The following is a 9,617-nucleotide window of genomic DNA, read 5'->3' on the forward strand; positions in this document are numbered from 1 at the left end:
GCAGGCCCAAGAATTAAATCTAGGGGAAAGCTCCTTATGAGAACAGCATATGGATAATCAAGGAGACAAGCCAGGGAAGGCAGACAGCAAGAGAGACGAGCAGAGGATGAGCTAATGAGGCAGACATGCTCAACGGAGGGAGGAACAGGTGGAGGGGAAGGTTCTTCTCTCCACGACTCTGGAGAAACCCAGCTGCAGCCACGCAGCAGGTGCTGCTCGCTGGTGGGAAGCTGTGCACAGGTCTGGGTAGCCCATCAGCAAGGTGGAACAGCTTTCAACTATGCAAGGTTTGCAGCATTGCTTGTCCTCAGGTTTTATTTCACTGCTGGGAAGCCACGGTTGCCCAGGTTATTTGCACATTAGTAGGAGCAAAACTATTAGCCATGGTCTCTCTGAGGACTCTACGGTTGTTGCTGTGCTGCCCTCCAGGGCCACTCATCATTTCATGGACCACAGATCTTCCCGCTCCTGCAGCATGCTCTATGACACCAGAAAAAAAGGCTGATTAATGATCAGTTATAGTCCATAACAAGGAGAGGAGGAGGTTGTTCTGGTTTTCTCCTTCTCACCTGAGCTGTAGCATCATCCTTACCTCAGGCTGAATCACTGCTTTCCTCCTTTCTACCCATCCTCACGAAGAGCCTAAAGGCACTCAGGTAACTACTTGTTACTCGTACTGGGAGGATTTTTGTGGCCTCTTTCTCCTTAGCTTAGACATCTTCCTCAGGTCACCTGAATACATGGAAGTTTCTCACAGTTCTTGCTGGGAGCTGCCAATCCACCCTGACTGGTGAGGAGTGGTGCTGCCAGGCAGGAGCATGGAGCAATCTCTCTAGTATGGTTCCCTGTGGTGGGTACCATCCAGACAGAAAAACCTAGCAGCAAGGCAGAATACCCCCCAGCTTTGCTTTCAATGACTTCTTCAGGCTGTTGTGATGTTGGGAGGAGCGTGGTGCTTACTGCGACTCCATGGGGAATAGCTAGAAATGTGGGCTGGATCACTGGGAAGGAAAGGAGGGGCTGGTGCAGAGAAGATGAGTAAGCACAAGCCCTACAGAGAGGTTAGGGCTGCAAAGACTGCATCCAAAGGAAAAGGGTTGCTGACAGATGGCACGAACGGGTTAGACATGGCTGTGAGCAATGTGGAAAGAGGAAGGAGAGAGCTGGGAGACTCTGCTTTCTGTCCCTGCCACCGCCCACCAGGGCAAGCCCCAAGGTACTCTCCTTCCTCAGGTTGCAGACAACTGTCTGGGCTCAGTACATGCTACTTATCCTCCTGGTCAGAGGCAAGGATTCACAACCAGGGGCAAAGCTCCTTTTGAAGAACAGTTTGAGGATAGATGTTCCCACTTGAGAAAACATGGGCCATAGAGTAAGTCTCTGCGTTGCGAGGTTAGTTATGTAGGTATCAGTTCCTCTTCAAGTCTCCTAAAAACTCTGTGTGCTGGGTAATGTTCAGTCCCATTGATGTGATCTGCTCTGATAAGGGGAATAGCTTCTTTCTTGAGATGGTTTTAAAGGATAGCGACAAATTTATTTAAAGCTACGTACCAAATCAGACGCGTGGGCCTCATCGGACTCGGCAGCAACAGCACCATTTGCCTTCTGCCACAGGCTGCCGATTTGTCAGCAGGGGCACCAAGCCAAACCATGCCTGCAATAGCCCCACTGGAGCTGATGAATTTTCACCCTGCCTGGATTCAGCCCCGTCCTTTCTCCTTTCTTTCCCTCCTTTGTCTTATTTGGCTTGTGCTCTGTGAGACTCAGGGCAAGGCAGCTCTACAAAATCATCCCTTTCTCCCACATACAGGGGGTCAGATATGGCAGGGAGAGCTGGATAAGAAAGGTGCCTGTGAATGGGATTTGGTGAGATGTGCCAGCGGTGGGAATGTGGTGAAAAGGACTCTGACACTGGCACAGAAGACAGGGCTGATGCCAGGTTGCCAGGGTCTCTGTACATGCTGCAAGAAAATATACCGTTGCATACTCCAAATTTAATTCATACACATCTGAATTAGAGCATCAGATCATACTGTTAACTTAAAAGCACCCACATGGCATGATTCAGATTTAAAGGATCTGTTCCCCCCCCTTTGAAGCTAATTCAGATGAAATCTGTAGAAACAGCAACACTTCATCCGCCCAGTATTGGTGGTTGTGAAAAAAAAGCTCAGACTCTCCCTCTCTGTGCTTCTTTTTCTCCCTCACTTGCACTTTATATTCTATTTCAAGGTCCTGCTTGAGGCTGTAATTCCTGCAGAGCTCTTGGATTCAACTAGTTGACACACAGCCCCGTTGTTCCCCGTCACCGTGCCAGGCTGTGCTGGTTATTACGTGTGCTTGCAGGCAACCTACCCGGGGACAGCTAGGTTATTCTGTTGGGGAGACCCTGCACCGTTTCTCCTCCTGTGGAGCTATGCCTTACTTCAGGAACATGATGCTGGAAATAGATGAGAAATTAAGCCGAGAAATTAGGACGCGCTTCATTAAGAAACACACACACTTTTGCTTAGCGGAGCGTGCAGTAGGCTGGGACCGGGTAACGAAGCACTGCTTCTAATCGACACTTTTCCATCAAGTGGCATTCATATTTTTGTGCTTTTGTAGTGGCTTAGGAACAGTCTAAATCGCTATGGTCTCCTCTGGAGACAGGTAGGTTTTCAAATTAATCCCTTCTTCCCGCTGGCCTGCTTTATTTCTGATTGATGATGTGGGGCGCAGGAGTTGATGCTGGGGTGATCAGAAACATCCATTCTGGCCAGGTAGATCTACAAAAGACAAAGATGAAAGCTCACGCGCTCACCCTCAATAGAAGTGTTGCCAGCAGGTCCAGAGAGGTGATTCTGCCACTTTGCTCTGGTAAGACCTCACCTGGAGTACTGGGTGCAGGTCTGGAGCCCTCAATATAAGAAGGATATGGACCTGTTGGAGGGGGTCCAGGGGAGGGCCACAAAGATGATCAGGGGGTTGGAGCACCTCTGCTATGAGGACAGGCTGAGGGAGCTGGGGTTGTTCAGCCTGGAGAAGAGGAGGACCTGGGGAAACCTAATGGCAGCCTTCCAGTACCTGAAGGGGGCCTACAAGAAGGCTGGGGAGAGCCTGTTTACAAAGGCCTGCAGTGACAGAACAAGGGGTAATGGCTTTAAACTGGAGAAAAGCAGATTTAGATTAGACATTAGGAACAAGTTCTTTACTATGAGGGTTGTGGAGCACTGGAACAGGTTGCCCAGGGAGGTGGTTGAGGTCCCATCCCTGGAGATATCCAAGGTGAGGCTCAATGAGACCCTGGGCAACCTGGTCTAGTTGGGGGTGTCCCTGCTGACTGCGGGGGGGTCGAACTAGATGACCTTAAAGGTCCCTTCTGACCCAGATGATTCTATGATTCCTGGGATATTTTTTTTTTGCTGGGATTTTGGTGGCGATGGTGTTAATTTGTTTGTAGCTCTGCAGTGTTTAGTGGGAGAGAGGTGTCAGCACCTCGGTACAGCAGTCAGTGTCCCTTTTTCCTCTACCTTGTTAAACCTCTGACTCTCCCTTGGCCGTCTGACTCAGCGCTGATCCCCCGATGCTGATCATTCACGCTTGGAAACAGGTTGTGATTGCGATTTCCATCCCGTCGCCTCCTTTCCTAACTTGCGTTTGTCTTTCTCTCTCTTGCGCATTCCTCTCTTCGTCTTTGTGTTTCCCGTAGCGGTGGGTGTGCAAATTAAGCTGGAGTTGCTCCAACGCAAGTTTTGGATGGCCATGCAACAGGTAGGAGCGTCAGCAACCCGTGTAGAGAGATGATTTAATGCCCTTCGTCAGCTGGGTCGATGCTCTGTTACGGTGGCATTTTGATGACGGCTTTTGTGAAATTCATATTAAAAGATTTATGAAATAGATAAGTTTGAAGTCACACATCTCTGTAATCCCTCGACAGCACTAATACTGTGTGAGCCGTGAGTCTGTTCTGCAAATGCCATGTTGACAGTGTCAGCATCCTGGCCTGGCTTTAGCTCTGCTGCATATGACACATTTAATTGTGGAAATATGTTTTGTGCTCATTCAGCCTTTCAGAAACCTCATGGAAATCTGCAATTTTGGGCACATGGAAAAAAAAAAAAAAAAAAAAAAAACTACTGCCCTCTCCTATCATCTTGATAATGATAACAAAATGCTACCAGCTTGCCAAAATAAAAATTGTTTGCTCCAGGGATAAGCTTTCAGTGTTGTCCTAATTTTAGACGCTCTGGCTGGACTGAGAGAAGTGAAACAATTAGAACAGCCCCCCTAGTCTGAGAGGCAGGAAAAGTGAAACACCTTCCCCTTCCCACCCAGGGGCTTTCCCCTCAGGCTTTGCTTTTGGGGAGGGACACTGGGGGGGTGAGACTGATGGGGCTGAAGCAGCACACAGCAGAAGCATCTCTGCTGTCAGGAGAGGGAACTGTCATCAGACGGGGACGACAGAGAAGGCAGGAGGGCAGGAGGCTGCTCATGGGGAGCGAGCACACATGGGGAACAGAGAAGCACAGAGTTGGCAGTGGTGGCAGGAGCATCCTCACAGGTGGGAGATCATGTAAACCTAACCTGAGCTAAAAAAGGCTTCTGCAAAGCACATTAGCACATCCTGAAGCATCAGCAGAGAGCTTCGTTTTAAAAAAAAAAATCTCCTGAGGGCCATAGCCAGGCAGTTCTCACATAAACAAGCCCACATGGGTGTTAAGTGAATCCAGGAAGGCTTATTAAAGAAGCCAAAAATCAGGCCTGTGTGCCAAGTGCCTGCACGCTGCCACCCTGGTAGGTGCTGGTATGAAAAAAGCTTCCCGGGACGTGACCACCATTTGACAGAGGAATGACTAACAGGTTTTGTTTTCTCTCTCTCTCGCTCACATCACCGCACGCTGTGCCACTCTGGATGTCCACGCTGTGCCTCCCGACTCCCAGCCCAATGACAGTGATGTAAGTAGACAAAAAGCTGGGGCCGGGGAGGCATCCCGGCGTGCCTCGCCGCAGCTCGGCTTCGTAATTGTGTCGTTTGCGTGCCAGCATATTATAGGCACTGTCCCTTGTCTGTAATCGCTGGAGACAGTCCAAGCCTGTCATAGGCTGTGTTTGTCTTCACGGTAATTAAGTGTCTTTGGCAAAGCTGGAAGTGCCCTGGGTCACAGCGTTTCAGGGACCTGACCAACAGCAGGAGGATGCTGTGAAGTAGGCTGGTCTCCAAGGAGTGAGCTGTGCCCATAAGGCAGTAGATGTGGTCTCAGAGTGACCAAGGAGCTCACGTTCAGCTCTGCCTCAACCTCAGGGGCTCCCTGCAAGGTGTTGGTGCTCTCAGATCAGGCTCCTTACCGTGGTCCCACTGCTGCATGTCCAGCCCAGGACCAGGCACTGCTGGAGCTTCTCCAGGTTTTGAAGAGCAGCAGCAGCAAGACTCGGTTCTCACACTGCTGAGGAAGATGCTGTGAGACACGGGCCCTTCTTGTGGGAAACCACTCTGGTTCACCTGGGTTTTTGTTCTGATTTCCAAGCTCTGGGCTCTGTGTTATCCCCCAAGGCCATAATAGTGGTTCATTGTGGCCATATTTCTCTGCTGACCAAAGGAAGGAACATACCAGGGATGAAGTACAGGGCCACCTCTCTGCAGATGTCTAGGGAGACACAACAACCCGATATAGTCTTCTGTGGTGAGGCAAGAGTGAGATGATGCTTACAATCGTGGCTAAAGGGAAGTTTTCAAACTGTCATCCCTAGAGCTTCAAAAAGCTCCAGTCAGGGCTGGAGCATGAGCACGCGATATCGCAAAGCCATAGGGCTTGAAACAAAATCAGACATCTCCAAACCTCCCCTGAAGTTGAGCGGAGGGATGGAAACCTGAAACTATTGGCTTTGTTCTGCAAAACTCAAGAGGAGAAACAAATTGTAACTGAAAGCAATGGTACTGTTGTGGTTTGAAATGACAAATTCACCTCTTATTACTGAGAATCATCCAGAAAGAGGTGGGGGGGTGTGCGTGAGGGTTGCATGGAAATAAAGGGCAGCTGGCTGGGAGCAGACAGGCTACACAACACGTCAGTGTCCTTCCCTGACCCCAGAAAACCTCTGGCAGGAAGGGGACCCCGTGCACAGAGATGACACCACCATGTCAGCTTTCTTCCCTCCGCTACGAGAGAAAATAGCATTAAAAAATAACACAAAGAGACAGACACACACAGCCACAGCAAACAATTATTAAATCAATAAGCACCTGAAGGGCTTTATTACTCACCACTTAACCCCTCGCATCCCCACCCGGGTCAGTGTTGTGAAACACATGTCAAGTTCAGTACGCAGAAATCCTAAATGAAACAAATGGATGGTGCCTTGGGCTACATGAGCACCATTCACATCCGATTTTATCATTAGCTGTCTGGAGAATAAAGAAACCAACAGCAACAACAACAACAAAAAAATCCCTGCCTGGGAAGTATCCTGATCTAAAATACTATGCCATGTGTTTAGTCCAGATACTAGCAGATGCTAAAATGCATGCTGGTTTCTCACCAGTGCACAATAACCTTTGCTTTCACGGCCAGAGAGCTTGATGCTGCCCCCTTCATTAAAAGGTGTCTGCTGGAGGTGTGTAGGTACGGCTGGAAGCGTGTCAGGGAGGCAAATGCAGGATCAGAGCCCTCAGCAAAGGGGACGTTGCTCAGAGTCCACAGAGCCACGAGTGGCCAACTCAAGGGGTGGCACTGGTGCATGCTGTCAAGCTTTGTCTTGGTGGAAACACCAGCTAAATTGAAGAGTTTTATGAGATGCTGGACCTTTAGCTGGGCAGTCCCGATGGAGAGACCATGAGATGAGATCGTGCCATGGTTAATGTCCTGCTTTTCCTTTCCAGTGCAGTGCCTTGGACGGTGCCTGTCCACTAAGCTGTCAGGACGATGTAAGTTGCCCAGATTTCTTCTCTATACTTGTAATGGGTTGATTGACTGCCTGCTCTGTGGAGATCTTTGTCTACCCAAAAATCAGGTGTTGCCTGTTATCTCCTCACAAGAGGTTGCACACCTGGGGCAGGATCTCATGCTCTTGAGACAAACCTGCAGTTCAGGGCTTCTCCTTAGCTGTGAGATGTCAACTGAGCCCAGCAAAGGGCATGGGTATTCCAGACAATGACTCTAAGGAGAGTCCATCTCCTCTAAGGCCATCTCACTGGCATCCCAGCTCTGCCAAAGAGCGTGGCTGTCAGCGTGACGTACACGCTGGACATCCCTCTTTGCATTTCCTCCGCTGCTTCAACCTTGGTCTCAAGCATATTTGGGACAGAAGCTCCTCTGCCCTGGAGACTGGGATCACCAGAGAATTTCCCTTCTCTGTTCATCTAGGATTTCCTCCGCATCCTAGCGAGACCGACAGGTTTTAATCTAAACTCCGTGCCTCCATTTCCTGCTCAGCAAAATAAAAACAAGACCAGCACTGCTGATACTCAGTGGTGAGGAGAGGGTTATTTCATGAGTGGTTGTAAAACTCTGAAATCTGAAGATGGAAAGCATTAGATGCCATTTTATTAAACAGAAGTGCTCTCTAAATATCCTGTCGCTTCTTGCAGGACATCTCGTCTTCTTAAGTGTGTCTCAGAGCCTGCTAGGCCTGCACACAGCCCTGGAAAGGGACAATCTCTGTCACAAACAGCTCACAAAGTAAAAATGCCTCAAAATGGAGGCAGAGAGGGGAATGCCAATTGTCTAAAACCTGTGGTAGCTGAGCTGTGGGGCTAGGTATGGAAACGCCGAGGCTGTTGCCATAAGCACAAGCCCACACCGCTCCATCCTGCACACAGCAGCATGTACCAGACAACCATGGAAAATGCTGTCTTTAATGTGGCTTCTCTTTCATCTCTACAGATTCTGAATTGCTTCCTCATTGATAATAACGGCTTTATACTTGTTTCCAAAAGACCTGCAGAGGTAAGAGAGCACAAGTGTGCTTGGCTTGTTCCTAAATAACTCACCAGAGCTGGTTAAAACAAATGAAGTTCAATTGTGTAATCAGGGTGGATGGGGTATAATTAAATTCAGCTGTGTGGTGAGGGGGAAGCCTCCCGGCTGAGTGACAGCATGTCCTAGGTAAGGAAGGAGTTTGCGGTGATAAGGAAGGGACTAGTCAAAATACCTTTTTATCAGAAGTGAGGAAATTAGCCTCCTTTCCCTCGGTGCAGATGCTACTGAAAGAGGATCAGAGGCAGTCCCAGAAGGCAGGTGTGCCATGACAAGGGAAGGGAAAGGAGCATGCTTTTGAGCAACTCTGAAGACGAAGCAGGCATTCTTCAGGGAAGGAGACTGAGGGCACGGTAAGAGCAAAATGCAAAGGCAAAAAGGAAGGTGAAATCATTTAAGCAAATTGGAAACAGGAGCACGCCTGAAGAGCTGGAGGATTTGCTCACAGAGGTGAAAGGAATAAGGAAAAATACTTCAAATAGTAATAAAAATATAAGCAACAGAAGTTGCTTCCTTTCCTCCTGCTGCCAGCACCTCCATGACTATTTCTATAGAGCTGAAGGGGCAGAGTTTAAGATGTGACATCCAGTGCAGCCTGGGTAAAGGCAATCCTATCAGCTACTGCATGGTTTAGCTGTACTTTTCTGCTTTCTGGTAAATTCACCATAGAACTATTTGTTTCATAATAATAAAAGGCCATAGATTTGGGGGTCAGAAAGTGTTGTTTTGGAACAGTCTCATAAACTAGAAAACTATAAGTCAGTAGCAAGAGTGGGCTTGTAGACAATAAGGGAAATGAAGTGGTTTTGTTACTGATAGGAGTGTAGAGTTTCCTTAAAATTGCCATAGTACTGGAGTTAACAAATAGTGTATGCATATTTCCAAAAGGCAGTAGATCTGATTCCAGAAATTACTTTCTTCAAGATGTGATAAACAGGTTGACATGGAAATTAGAAATAAATTAACAGAACACCCGATGGATGTACTTGGGACAAGCAGCACAGCTTCTCTAAAGGAAAAAAACCTGTTTTATCAGCTATAGTTCTTTGCAAGTGTGAGTAAATCACAAAATAAGGGAGAATGGATGACCTACTGCATTTCAGTTTTTCTAAGAGCTTTGAGTGGACTCCCTTACAAGAGGCTGTTAAAGAAGTTCTGGTTAAAGAGTGAAGTGTGAAGTAGTGGCATTGATCTCAAAGTAGATGGGAAAGAAAAGAAAGAAGAGGAATTTTCAGATGGGTGTTTAGACAGAAAACATCAGCTGTATGAGTCCTATGGTTTCCTATCTGGACTTGTGTTGGTTAGTGTATTCAAAATAGGCTGACAAAAGAAAAAGGTGAGATTGTGAGTTCTGCAGGCACTACACAGTTAGTTCAGAGAGGCCAAGATGAGAACTGTTGAGACTCACAAAGCAAAATGAATCACGAATGTAGTCGCACCAGTGGGTGATACAGACATATATCAAGGGGGTATATTGCAAGGAACAACCAGCCTTTTTTTCTGTGGGGAAAATGACCTACCTAGCACGCCGAATATTCCAGTAAAAGTGCCCCTTTAGTGATGTGGTGTGCCAAAAAAAAAAAAAAAAAAAAAAAAAAGGGGGGGGAAGAGGGGGAAAGAATGAAACCAAAGAGGGTAATACAGAAGCACAAGAGGGAAAAA

General features: G+C 47.8%; 1 protein-coding gene across 1 annotated transcript in view; it reads left to right on the forward strand.

Annotated features, from left to right (window-relative positions):
- Positions 1-9,617, forward strand: part of CACNA2D4 (calcium channel, voltage-dependent, alpha 2/delta subunit 4) — a 136,091-nt gene that overhangs the window by 104,452 nt on the left and 22,022 nt on the right. The window contains exons 27-29 of the mRNA XM_014937494.1: positions 3,692-3,753; positions 6,860-6,904; positions 7,863-7,925. Coding sequence (XP_014792980.1) covers positions 3,692-3,753; positions 6,860-6,904; positions 7,863-7,925 — 170 coding nt within the window. The remainder of the gene's footprint in view (positions 1-3,691; positions 3,754-6,859; positions 6,905-7,862; positions 7,926-9,617) is intronic.

Source organism: Calidris pugnax, unplaced genomic scaffold (assembly GCF_001431845.1).
Source record: "Calidris pugnax isolate Ruff unplaced genomic scaffold, ASM143184v1 scaffold1, whole genome shotgun sequence".
NCBI classification, from domain to species: domain Eukaryota; kingdom Metazoa; phylum Chordata; class Aves; order Charadriiformes; family Scolopacidae; genus Calidris; species Calidris pugnax.